This window comes from Microcaecilia unicolor, chromosome 1 (assembly GCF_901765095.1).
Source record: "Microcaecilia unicolor chromosome 1, aMicUni1.1, whole genome shotgun sequence".
Taxonomy (NCBI): Eukaryota; Metazoa; Chordata; class Amphibia; order Gymnophiona; family Siphonopidae; genus Microcaecilia; species Microcaecilia unicolor.
The window spans coordinates 339,652,002-339,665,778 of record NC_044031.1 but is presented as its reverse complement, the minus strand read 5'-3'; the positions used below and the strand labels follow the sequence as shown (position 1 = coordinate 339,665,778).

Genomic DNA, 13,777 nt, shown 5'->3' with positions numbered 1-13,777 from the left:
CCTATTACCTCCTTCAAAAAATTGATTTGTACTCATAATTGTAAACTTTGCCTAGAATTTTGTGTACTCTTAGGCGGGGATTTTTACGTAATAAGTACAGATTGCAAGTATTAAGCGCTCTGTGCCTGTGGAGGTGAACACAAAGGTTAGAAACAAGGAGAATGGTAGCTTGGGAATTCTTTGCCCCCATCTACAGTGTTGAGGCTGTTGATCCTGTGTGGTTCTCTGCCTTCTGCTCTACTTTTGTTTCATGTCTAATGTTCTATTAGATGCAGGACACAATCAACTTAGAACTAATATCAATGTGGTATAAAAAGCTTAAAATAAAAGTGAGACTTCTGCCCCCTGTTCCTTAGCAGTGAAAGGTATCTGAAGAATTGCAAATGTGAAAAACTACAATCAATATTACTGGAAGTTACGGGAAGAAGTGTTGAATTCTTCCATTTGTTACTTTTCAATGCCTTTCGATAGGATTGCGCTCATGTGTACAGGCTTCTGGAACTCTTTTTCAGTCTCTCTTATTGTGCTGATGTTTGAACTTTGCTTGTGTTTCCACCCTGGCTGCAGCCCATACTGCTCTGTCGCCCCATGACCAACAACGCTGGCCGACTTTTTCACTACAGGATTACTGTTGCACCCCCTACAAACTTTCTTGTGAGTACCCCAGAAAGAATTTGGCGTTCCTTGCTTTGCAGATGCATTCTGGGTTTTACAATCATTTACCTTTCTTTCTCTGCAGACCGACCGTCCCACTGTTATAGAGTATGATGACCATGAGTACATTTTTGAAGGCTTTTCCATGTTCTCACATGCTCCGCTAACCAATGTAAGTGCATTTCAGATTACTTGCAGCACAGATTCTTTGCAGGAAGGTAGTGTACAACCAGCCACTGTGTATGAGTGTGTAAACTGTGTTTCAAAAAAGAAAAGTATTAAAAGCTTGTTTTCTGCATAACTCTGTCAAAACTTGACCAATTTCAAAAAAATTTGAGATACGTTATCCTGAACAAATTTGCAGTAAGCAAAATGATGTGATTTTGCTACCTGGTTCTTCAGCTGTTGCAATGTTTTCTTCAGTGTGAACTGGTTGGGCTCTTTCACTTCCTGACTGGCGATCATTTGAGCCCATTTTTCACAGTTTATTCAAGACATATGTGCTTACGCTTCTCCACCTCTTTTCTGGAAACTCCTGCACCAGTCTATGAGAACCATAACCTTTCTACAGATACATGTTTTTAATAAGGATCAGATCCTTCTGACTGAAAAACATGGTAATGGTTTGTTTAAAGCAAAATGGCATTTGTGTGTATCATGGTGATAATCATAAGCATGTAAGTATTACCATACTGGGACAGACCGAAGGTCATCAAGCCTAGCATCCAATCCAGGTCACAAATACCTGGCAAGATCCCCAAAAAAGTACAATACATTTTATGCTGCTAATCCTGGTAATAAACAGCGGATTTTCTCCAAGTCCATTTTAATAATGGTCTATGGAATTTTCCTTTAGGAAGCCATCCAAACCTTTTTTAAACCACGCTATGTTAACTGCTTTTACTACATTCTCTGGCAACGAATTCCAGAGTTTAATTACATGTTGACTGAAGAAATATTTTCTTTGATTCGTTTTAAATTTACTACTTTGTAGCTTCATTGCGTGCCCCCTAGTCCTAGTATTTTTGGAAAGAGTAAACAAGCAATTCTCGTCTACCCGTTCCACTCCACTCATTATTTTATAGACCTCTATCATATCTCCCTTCAACTGTCTTTTCTCCAAGCTGAAGATCCCTAGATGCTTTAGCCTTTCCTCATAGGGAAGTCATCCCATCCCTTTTATCATTTTCATCGCCCTTCTCCGTACCTTTTCTAATTCCACTATATCTTTTTTGAGATGCGGCCACCAGAATTGAACACAGTATTTGAGGTGCGGTCACGCCATGGACCAATACAAAGGCATTATAATGTCCTCATTTTTGTTTTCCATTCCTTTCCTAATAAAACTTAACATTCTATTTGCTTTCTTAGCCGCCATCGTACACTGAGCAGAGGGTTTCAACATATCATCAACGATGACGCCTAGATCCCTTTCTTGGTCGATGACTCCTAATGTGGAACCTTGCATTACGTATCTATAGTTCAGGTCCTCTTTCCCACATGCATCACTTTGCACTTGCTCACATTAAACTTTATCTGCCGTTTGGATGCCCAGTCTCCCAGTCTCGTAAGATCCTCTTGTAATTTTTCACAATCCTCTTGCGATTTAATAACTTTGTGTCATCAGCAAATTTAAATATCTCACCAGTTATTCCCATCTCTCTGGATCATTAATAAATATGTTAAAAAGTGTCTGAAGCTAAAAGTTTAAACATTTGGGAGGAGTCAAGATGGCGGCCTGACCGTTTGGATGTCTCTCGAGTCGGTTGCTGTTTGTTTGCAAACTTGTTCTTCAATACCTCATACGAAAAGAAAAGGATTGGTGAAAGGCCAACTGCCGCTGGCCAGAACATCATCCCCAATTCAGCAACCGATTGATAGATATATAACGGCACGTTCACAAGTAGCGGGTGAGGTCGAGCCATTTTTGAGTGCCGAAGGAGGAGCTTTGACTCTCCGGGCAATTGAAACATCTTTGTCGCCCCCCCGAGCTTAATCTTCCTTCGTCTCCTGCTCAAGCTGGGAGAAATGCAGGAGACCTGACTGACTTGAAAGTCGAAGAAATCAGGACTCCATTCGGCAGTGCACAAGCTCAGCGAGCAAGGAGAGAGAACAAGGAGTTATTAACTTCCACGGAGATTAACCTCGAGACTATTTGGAAGTCTTTACAAGATTTGACTGAAATGGTTACAAAAACAGCTCAAGATACGTTAGTAATTGTGAGTAAAGTTGACTTTTTAACTCGATCTTTGGAGAATACTAAGCAAGAATCTAAGAATCAGACTATGCAGATTCAACAAGATATAAAAGACATTAAAAACACTGAGGAAGCGCTGATAAAAGATAAAATTATTGTAAACAGGAAAATCGAACAAATGGGAAACTTTAATAGACAGTTGAACTTAAGAATTCTTAATTTCCCTGTGGTAGAAGGTATAATTCAGATGGAATTATTTAGAAAATATCTAATAGAAGTGTTAGCTTATCCAAACTCAGCTATTCCTCCAGTGAATAAAATATATTACCTTACACTGCGGCCATTAACTGAAACAGAATTTTCAAAAAAGGAAAATGTACCAACTGAACCACTGAATATATCAGCTTTATTAGAAGATTCCCTTTCTGACGTCACCCAGCGAAGAACTTTAATTGTGTCTTTTGTATTTGAGCAAGATGTTAATTCAATTATGAAATTATACTTCAAAAATTCTTTAAAAACATTTTGTGGACAAAGGATTTAGCTCTTCCATGACATCACGGAATCAACACAAGATAGAAGAAAGAGATTCTTGGCTTTAAGAGAAGAAACAAAAAGAAACAAAAAAAATCAGGGCACCATTCTCATTAGTATATTCATGTAAATGTTTGATAAACTTTACAGGGACAAAATATGTCTTTTTTGAACCAGATCAGCTTCAAGTTTTTCTAGATAATAAGAAGATTCCGGCTTTGTCTCTTTAGTCCATTCTTTTGAATATGCTCTCTAATTTTGTTCTTTATAATATTCTCTACCGTTTCGCTTAACACTGACGTCAGGCTCACCGGTCTATAGTTTTCCAGATCACCTCTAGAACCTTTAAAAAAAATTGGCGTTACATTGGCCATCTTCCAATTTTCCAGTACCATGCTTGATTTTAAAGATAAGTTACATATTACTAACAATAGTTCTGCAAGTTCATTTTTCAATTCTGCCTGTTCTCTGTGATGAATACCATCTGGTCCAGGTGATTTGCTACTCTTCAGTTTGCCAAATTGCGCCATTACATCCTCCAGGTTTATAGAGATTTTATTCAGTTTCTCTGACTCGTCAGCTTTGAATACCATTTCTGGCACCAGTATCTCTCCTAGATCTTCCTCGGTGAAGACCGAATCAAAGAATTCATTTAATCTCTCTGCTATTGCTTTGTCTTTCTTGAGTTCCCTTTTTACCCCTCTGTCATCTAGCAGTCCAACCAATTCTTTTGCCTGCTTCTTGCTTTTAATACACCTAAATTTTTTTTTTTACTATGTGTTTTTGCCTCCAACACAATCTTTTTTTCAAAGTCCCTCTTTGCCTTCCTTATCAGCACTTTGCATTTGACTTGCCATTCCTTATGCAGTTCCTTATTATTTTCAGTCTGATCTTTCTTCTATTTTCTGAAGGATTTTCTTTTACCTCTGATAGCTTCCTTCACCTGATGTTTTAACCATGCCAGCTGTTGTTTGGTCTTCCTTCCTCCTTTTTGACTACACAGAATATATTTGGCCGAGGCTTCCAGGATGGCATTTTTGAACAGCATCCATGTGTAATGTAGAATTTTGACCTTCGCAGCTGCTCCTCTAAGTTTTTTTTTTTTCTCACCGCTTTTCTCATTTTATCATAACCTCCTTTTAAATGCTAACAGATTTCCTGTTTGTACTTATTCCAAAGCTGATATAAAATCTGATCATATTATGATCACTGTTATCTAGCGGCCCCAGCACCATTACCTCCTGCACCAGATCATGTGCTCCACTAAGGACTAGGTCTAGAATTGTTCCTTCTCTTGTTGGCTCCTTTACCAGCTGCTTCATAAAGCAGTCCTTGATTTCGTCAAGGAATTTTACGTTCCTAGCGTGCCCTGATGTTACATATACCCAGTCAATATTGGGGTAATTGAAATCACCCATTATTATTGTGTTGCCCAGTTTGTTAGCGTCCCTAATTTCTGATAACATTTCTACATGTCTGTTAATCCTGGAAAATGGATGGTAGTACACTCCTATCACTATCCTTTTCCCCTTTATACATGAAATTTCAATCCATAGTTATTCCAAGATGTGTTTTGTTTCCTGTAGAATTTTTAATTTATTTGATTCAAGGCCCTCCTTAACATACAATGCTACCCCTCCACCAATTCGATCCACCCTATCACTACGATATAATTTGTACCCCGGTATGACAGTGTCCCACTGGTTATCCTGCTTCCACCAGGTCTCAGAGATGCTTATTATATCACATTTTTAATTTAGTCCAATATGTTCTAACTCTCCCATCTTATTTCTTAGATTTCTGGCATTCGCTTATAGACATATCAAACTAAGTTTGGTTGCTCTTATTTACATTTGCTCAGCAGTTTACAGTGTTAATTTGCAATCTTTTGTCTGATTTTTATTTAAAGACACCTGATCTACTATGGTCTCTATGTTGCAACCTCGCTATCAGGATATTCTGTCTTTCCTGTTTTGGTGATATCTTTGAAAAATACTTTGTTCCGAACCATGCATTTTTGAATGACTGTCGGCCTACCCCCAGGTTCTAGTTTAAAAGCTGCTCTATTTCCTTTTTAAATGCTGATACCAGCATCCTGGTCTCACCCTTGTTAAGGTGGAGCCCGTCAATCTGGAATAGGCTCCCCCTTCCCCAGGATGTTGCCCTGTTCCTTACAAATCTAAAACCTTCCTGCACCATCGCCTCATCCTCACATTGACACTGCGAACTGAACTAAGTCCTGCTGTGTCTTCTAGAGTCTGTTAATGCTGTGGCAGAAAATTTCAAGTTTTAAAACTATGGGGAATAGGTTATGGAGACTAGCTAATAAAGTTTGCTTCTTCTTTTTTAATTCTAACTGTGTTTACCAATATCATTCAGTTTCTCTTTTAAATCCAATCTTTAAGTTACCAAGCACAGAGCAAAAATGTCACTCGCCCAGACAAATCTCCTCTTCTCTCAGAATTTCTCAGAAAGTAAGTTAAGTGGGACCTTTCCTCTCTATATAGTTTGGATTCTATGGAGACTGCTTCAATCAGACCCTTTGAAGCTAGCCCATTTGAATTCCATTACCGTTATCATCTCCACTACCTCTTATGGGAGGGCATTCCACACATCCACCACCCTTTCCGTGAAAAAATACTTCTCCGAGGACAAGCAGGCTTCTTGTTCTTGCATGTGGGTCGGCGTCCATGACGGCCCAGGAAACAGCAAATTTTTCTACAGCAAAATTTTAAAAGTTTTGCCAGAGCCTTCTAGCACGCGAACCGCGTGCACCGCTCAGTTTTTTCTTGTTCGCGGTGAGGTGAAGAGGTTTTTCCCTATTCGCTTCGCTGGCCCAGGAAAGAGAGTCTTGACGATTCTTTTTGTATTTTCTTCTTTTCTTATATCGTTATTCATTTTTCTTTAAAAAAAAACCTTGTATTTTTTTTCTTAGTTTTTGGCACTTTCTAAGTTTTCTTTCTTTTTGACGTGGCTGGGGTTTTCCCCTTTTTGTGCCCTTTACTTTTTTGGCACGATCGCGTCATTTAATTTCGCCAAAGCCGTTTTTCCTTCCATGTCATTGAGGATACCCAGCGGCTTCAAACGTTGTACTCGGTGCAACCGGACCATCTCGGATACCGATACCCACGCTTGGTGTATCCAGTGCCTTGGGCCCGACCATAGCCCTGCCGCTTGCAGTCTGTTTCTTCGCATGAAGAAACGGACCCAAGTGTCTCGAGAAGCCCAATGAGAGAAGCTTTTTGGGGCTCAGTCCGGTCCTTCGACATTGACATTGGTACCGAGGTCGGCGGCGTCGACATCGAGGGATGCATCGACGTCGGGAGCGAGGGTAATGGCTGCGGAACGACCAACTCGTGCTGGGAGCAGTGAGGCATCGAGTGGGTCTGCACCTGTCTCGAGGCCTCCTGTTATGCAGGACCCCCGGGACTGACCTTCGTCGGACATGGCCCCAAGGAGACGTGAGGATTCCACGTCTTCCTGATCGGTATCGAGGAGTCTCGATGACGGGCGTCGAGCGAAGGCAAAGAAGCACTGTCATCGTTACTACTACTACTTAACATTTCTAAAGCGCTACTAGGGTTACGCAGCGCTGTACAATTTAACATAGAAGGACAGTCCCTGCTCAAAGAGCTTACAATCTAAAGGACACGTGAACAGTCAGTCTGATAGGGGCAGTCAAATTGGGGCAGTCTGGATTTCCTGAAAGGTAAGAGTTAGGTGCCGAACGCAGCATTGAGGTGGGCTTTAAGCAAAGACTTGAAGATGGGCAGGGAGGGGGCTTAGCGTAAGGGCTCGGGAAGGCTGTTCCAAGCATAGGGTGAGGCGAGGCAGAATGAGCGGAGCCTGGAGTTGACGGTGGTGGAGAAGGGTAATGAGAGGAGGGATTTGTCCTGTGAACGGAGGTTTCGGGCGGGAACGTAAGGGGAGATAAGGGTAGAGAGGTAGTGAGGGGCAGCAGACTGAGTGCATTTGTAGGTAAGCAGAAGCTTGAACTGAATGCGGTATCTGATTGGAAGCCAGTGAAGAGACCTGAGGAGAGGGGTGATATGAGTATATCGGTTCTGGCGGAATATAAGACGTGCAGCAGAGTTCTGAACAGATTGAAGGGAGGATAGGTGGCTAAGTGGGAGGCCGGTGAGGAGTAAGTTGCAGTAGTCAAGGCGAGAGGTAATGAGAGCGTGGACGAGAGTACGGGTGGTGTGTACAGAGAGGAAAGGGCGAATTTTGCTGATGTTAAAGAGGAAGAAGCGACAGGTCTTGGCTATCTGCTGGATATGCGCAGAGAAGGAGAGGGAGGAGTCAAAGATGACTCCAAGGTTGTGGGCAGATGAGATGGGGAGCTCCGGGCCGTCGAGGGATTCGGCATCCGAGAAGCGTCGGCGCCGAGAGGATTTCTCTCCCTCTATTCAGGAGGTGCCGATGTGTCAGTCTAGCAGCAAGGTACCTGCTCCCGAGCCTCGACAGATTCTGCCACCGGCTCCTTTACCGAACCCACAGCCTTGTCTGACGGCGGTTCTCAGGTGTATTATTTCCAATAATATTGGACAATAAGTATGTTTCCAATGAAATAAATTGACTATACACCGTTTTGGGTTTGGAGAAGCCAACCAGATGATCAATGTGTAATAATGATTCAGATAAATAATAACTGTGGATAATCAGGTTAATACCACGTTTTCTTTGTTTACTGTTGTTTAATTGATGTCCTTGTCTTTTTTCACTCTCCCTATTTTGTGGTCTAAGGAAGAGTATAGAATTACCCGATTTGAAATAATTCTTGTTTGTTATTTTCTCTGTATTTCTGGCAAGTTATTTTAATGCTTGTAAAATTAAGTTGTTATTAAAAAAATGTACCGACTTGGGGACAAAAAAAGGCACTTTTTAAAATTGTCCTGTCCCCTTTGTGGGAGAAGAAGGAGATGGGATTTTGTTGGGGTTTACTTACGTGGAAGGGGGACCCCCCCCCCCCCCCAGCTGTGTTGTCTTTCCGTGAGATTTCCTTTTAAAGTTCACCTGCAGGTCCTGCAAGCACAGCAGGGAGCATGAAAACTGTCCTCCCCATGCTTGGAATGCAAAGGATCATATTTGAACACCAGAAGAAGCTATAAGTAAACAGCTAGGAAAACGATTAGCCTTAGTGTCTGTCTTGGTAGCTTCTGAAGGGCTGGTTTGATTGTGAGAGGAAGTATTCCTTTAGTCTCATTTTTCAGAAAACCCTCAATTTCCAGTAGGTGGCACTGTATACATAAATGCTTGCTGACATTAACCAGTTCCACACACTGATGGGAATATTGTTTTTAGATGTGGTAATTTATGTGGAGGAGTGGCCTAGTGGTTAGAGCACCAGTCTTGCAATCCAGAGGTGGCCAGTTCAAATCCCACTGCTGCGCCTTGTGATCTTGGGCAAGTCACTTAACCCTCCATTGCCTCAGGTACAAACTTAGATTGTGAGCCCTCCTGGGACAGGGAAATATCCAGTGTACCTGAATGTAACTCACCTTGAGCTACTACTGAAAAAGGTGTGAGCAAAATGCAAATAAATAATAAAATGTATGTAGTGTAGATAGAAAGAGATGTAGGTTTGTATGAGTGTTGATGTATTTGATCTATAGATGTAGATTCCGTAACCATGATAAAAACACCCTTATTTTTCATAAGGGATTTGGATTTAGATCATGCCTTTTACAGTAGTAGCTTAAGGTAATTATCCATTAATTAATTTTTGACAAACTGTTAAATGAAGCTTGTTGCAGTGTTATACTAATTTTCTTTACTTTTGAACCATTAAAGCAAGATGAGCTCTTTTTCATGCACTGCCATAGTAAGATAACCTGTTCATTACATAGTTCCTGTCAACCAACAGGATGAATTCGGCTACACTAATAAGTGATGTATTTGATAGCATTGACTTGGGCCAGTTCTTTCAGAGCACAGAAAAAATTTATAGGAGGAGATGACATCAGCGCTCTGAATGGCTGCTTAGAGATGGAGCTCTGCCCAGGCACAGCATGAACTGATCATTTTTACCTCACTATCCGATTTTGAATGTTCTCATGCAATAAACAATAGATGAAATAGTTCTGAACTGAGCTATGTTTTTGTTTTGCATGATGGAAGCTGACCAGTTGTGCTGGAGATGGAGCGAGACTAACATATGAGCCATGTGCTGAGCAAAGATAGTGTCAGTACTTTCTGATGATTCTGATTGCAGCACAGATGTGAACAAACAGGAGATCCCTGTGGATTCCCATCAGTTATCAATCTGGATGATGGATTTTAAAAAAGATCTGAAGAAAGAGTTTCACTTGTTACGCCAGGGACACAGTGGAAGATAATTAAAAAGATTTAGCGGACCTGATGGCGAGGCAGGAGGAGGAGGTGGAAAAACACATGGATGAATCTGAAGTACAGTTTGTGGAGTTTAAAGCAGGTATGGATGCTTCTTCCTGGGAACTGAGAGATCTCTGGCATAAGGCAGAGGACTTGGAGAATAGGTCCCACCAAAATACTATTCGGATATGAGAGGTCCTGGAGGAGGAGGCCTTTGCAGATTGTAGCCACGTGGTGCATGATATTGCACAATTGTTACTGTTCCCAGCATGAAGATTGATAGAGCTGGGATCGGTTTATTGGTTTAGTCAAACTTTCTAGACCGCTCAAGCTGCCATGGCAGAGCTAAGCGGTGTACAGACTAATAAAATAAGTAGTAGGAAAGTAATGCCATTAATGATAGGAAAGATAAACACTCTCACAAAGGAGAGGGAAGGGCACACAGGAGGAAATCAGAGAGAAAAGAAAGGAAAAGTAGAGGACCTCCAGATGGTGAGATTCCACTTAATTGGACACTTCAAATGCCTGTCGAAACATCCACGCTTTTAGCTCGGCTTTGAAAATCTTAAGGGAGGATTCTATGTGGAGGGGCGAGAAAGATTGTTCCAAGTGTGGGGGGAGACAAAAAGAAAAAGGCATAATGCCTAGTTGAGTCATAGTAGGCGAGCTTAGGGCCAGGGAGAACAAGCCTGTGGTCATCAATAGATCTGAGCACCCGTGCAGAGGAGTAAGGAATAGTGACTTGAGCAAGATAGGCTGGTAGGCCCACCCTAAGGGCCTTAAAAGTTAGAAGGGCTATTTTGTAAGTTATTTGATACTCCACAGGTAACCATTGGTGATGTTTAAGCAGTAGAGTGGAGTGATCAAAACGACAGGCATGGCAGAAAAGACGAACAGCAGTGTTCTGAGGGGTTTGAAGTTTTTTCAAACATGATTGGGTAAGTCAGTGTAAACAATATTGCAATAATTGTGATGGAAAGAATCAGTTCATGAAAAGTATTGTGATTGAAAAAAATGACGAATAGCATGCAGCTGATGAAACAGGATAAAAGAGGTCTTGGTTAACTGAGCGATTTGTGTCTGAATTGACAGGGCAGAGTCCAAGATAACCCCAAGATATTGAAAATTTGTGACTGGAGTGACCTGGGTCCCTAGTAGGGAGATAAGAAATGTAGGTGGAGATAGAGCACCAGTGAACCAGCAGGCAATCATCTTAACAGCATTAAGCACTAATTGATGATCTAACCATTTTGCAACTGAGTTTTAAACAAGTCTGCAATGGGGTAATAGAAGGGGGGAAAGGATAAAAAGGGTAGGTCGGGTAAAGAAGAAGGATAGTAGCATAAAAAATATGCTGAGAAACCTAAAGACTGGATGAGGGCCTCAAGAGGGCTCAGAAATAAATTGAATAATAAAAGAGAAAGAAAGAACGGAACCCAAGGGGACACCACAGGAAAGTTGCCTGGTGTTGGAGGAGGAAGAAGGGGTAACAACTTTGAAAGAACGATGGAACAGAAAAGAGGTGAACCAGGAGAAAACTTCACCGATAATACCCAGAGAGGAGAGATGAGAAGGGAGTGATTTACAAGATAAGAAGCTGCAGAAAGATCTAGAGAAACAGCTAGAACAATTTTGTGTTGATCAAGGAAGGAGTAGCTATCACTTAAAAGTGCTGTCATAATTGTTTCAGTGCTAAAGTGTGTTCTAAAACCCTGATTAGTGGAGATTCAGTGCTAAAACTTTATTGGAAAAGGAAGTCAACTGATCAGAGACTACTTTCTCTAGAACTTTGGACATGAATGTGAGATTTGAGATTGGACAGTTGTTACTGGGGACTGAGGGGCTTCGACGTTAACGTCAGAAATTTTAGAATAAGGACAATGCTGGGCAGACTTCTACAGGCTATGCACTGAAAATGACAAGTATAATCCAAGATGAGGTATACATATGAAGTATCAGATGTCATATGCAATGAGTTTATCTTGTTGGGCAGCCTGGATTGTCCGCACAAGTCTTTATCTGCCGTCATCTACTATGTTACTATGGGGCTCATTTTCAAAACACTTAGACTTACAAAGTTCCATAGGTTGCTGTGTAACTTTGTAAGTGTAAGTGCTTTGAAAATATGCCTGCAAGTTACTATGTTCAGGATAGGACATGTCATGGATTCAGGTATGGTGAGCCCTTGGACTGCAGCCAGAGCTGAGGCAGACAAGTCACCTGGGCTGGCACAAGGCAGGAGTCAAAATAAGACAGGACTAGGCAAGACAAAATAATACTGGACTGGGCTAGACAAGACAGGACTAGAATTGACCAAGACCAAGAAGACACGACAGAAGTAACAAGATACAAAAGGGACCGGATCAAGGAAAGCAAGGCAAAAGGGCCAGAACTGGAACCCAGGCAGGACAAGCCAAGACTCGGAACTAGATTAAAACTGGGTCCAGAAAAGAGCAGGACACGGCAAAGATTGGATCTGGACAGGACTGGGTTGGAAAAGACAAGACAGAGAAAGGTTAGGCACAACTGGACAACGCAGGCAAACAAGACAAACGCTGCATCAAGAAAAGGCAAGAAAGCAAGGCAAAGGGCTAGAACTGGGTTCAGACACGGCAGGGTAAGAACTGGATCCAGACACAAGAAAGAGCAAAACATGACAATGCATAAGACTCGGCAAACAAAGCAGGATAAGAGCTAGGCAACAGGAACAAAGAGAAGCAAGACTATAGACAAGGCAATAGCCAGACTTGGCTTGGCAGGAACAGGAACTAGGAACAGACTTGGCTTAGGAACAGGAGCCAGGAACAGATTTGGCTTCTCAGGAGCAGGAGTCATGAACAGACTTGGCTGTAGCAGGAGCCAGGAACGGAGCCTTGGCTAGCAGAAAGCAGAAACAAGGTTTGGCAATAGCAGAAAGCAAGAACAAGGTTTAACTGTAGCAAGGAACAGAGTGTTAGCTATAGCAGGAGTCAGGGATGGAGCTTGGCTGTAGGAGGAACCAGGAGCGGAGCACGGCTTTAGCAGGAAGCAGAAACAAGGTTTGGCAATAGCAGAAAGCAAGAACAGGGTTTAACTGTAGCAAGGAACAGAGCTTTGGCTATAGCAAGAGCCAGGAGCAGAGTCAAACTGTAACAAAAACCAGGAGCAGGGTTTGGCTATAGCAAGAGCCAGGCTTACAAGAACAAGGTTCAGAAATGAGGCCTTCAGGGACAAGACTCATAGAAACACAGTTAGGCAGGAACAAGAGTAAGGCTTCAAGAACAAGGTTTACAGAAGCCAGGCTTTCAGGTACAAGACTCATAGGAACTCAAGTAGGCAAGAACAAGACTACACAAGAGAAAAGCTTCAGCAACAAGGTTTACAAAGCAAGGCTTTCAAGTACATGGTTTCAGAAACAAGACAAACAGAAACAAACATTTAGGGACAAGACTCACAGGAACAAAGCTAGGCAGGAATCAAGGCATACAGGAATAAAGCCAAGCAGGAACTGGATCTAAACAGGGAACACAAAGACAAGGTTAAGAGACCTCTTGCAAAGGCAAAGCATGAAAGTTCCAAGGTTCATTATAAAGGACTTTGCTGATGATGTCACAACTTGGAATGAGGCTTGAATAGACTGTATCTAGGCTTGGATGCAGGAATACCAAAGCTAGGCTTGGATAATAGGGAAATGGTCAGCAGATGCATCAATGCCCGAACAAGGTAGTCCGGGGGAAGCCACAGAGCCAGATCACTGGGAAAAAAGTGAGTCTGGGCACAGGGGCACGGCCACAACCATGACAGGATGAATAATAGCCAGTTCCCAGATATCTGGAAACTGACCTGTAGAAAGGCTGAGATTATTGATTAAAAAAGTAGGAAGGAGGTCCAGTTCAGAGATTTTCAGCCTTGATGAAGGAATAGGATCACTTAAACAGAAGGTAGGTTTCATAGAGGACAGAATTTAGCCCAAGGAGAAAAGAGACATAATTGTGTGTATCCTTGACTTTGGTACCAAATAAAGTATATTAGCAGAAAGGAAGGCTCTATTACTTGGAAGAGTGTCCCTATTGAGATAAA

At 41.9% G+C, this 13,777-nt stretch overlaps 1 protein-coding gene across 1 annotated transcript in view; it reads left to right on the top strand.

Moving 5' to 3' along the window:
- Positions 1-13,777, top strand: part of DROSHA (drosha ribonuclease III) — a 552,432-nt gene that overhangs the window by 144,028 nt on the left and 394,627 nt on the right. The window contains exons 7-8 of the mRNA XM_030216759.1: positions 568-654; positions 740-826. Coding sequence (XP_030072619.1) covers positions 568-654; positions 740-826 — 174 coding nt within the window. The remainder of the gene's footprint in view (positions 1-567; positions 655-739; positions 827-13,777) is intronic.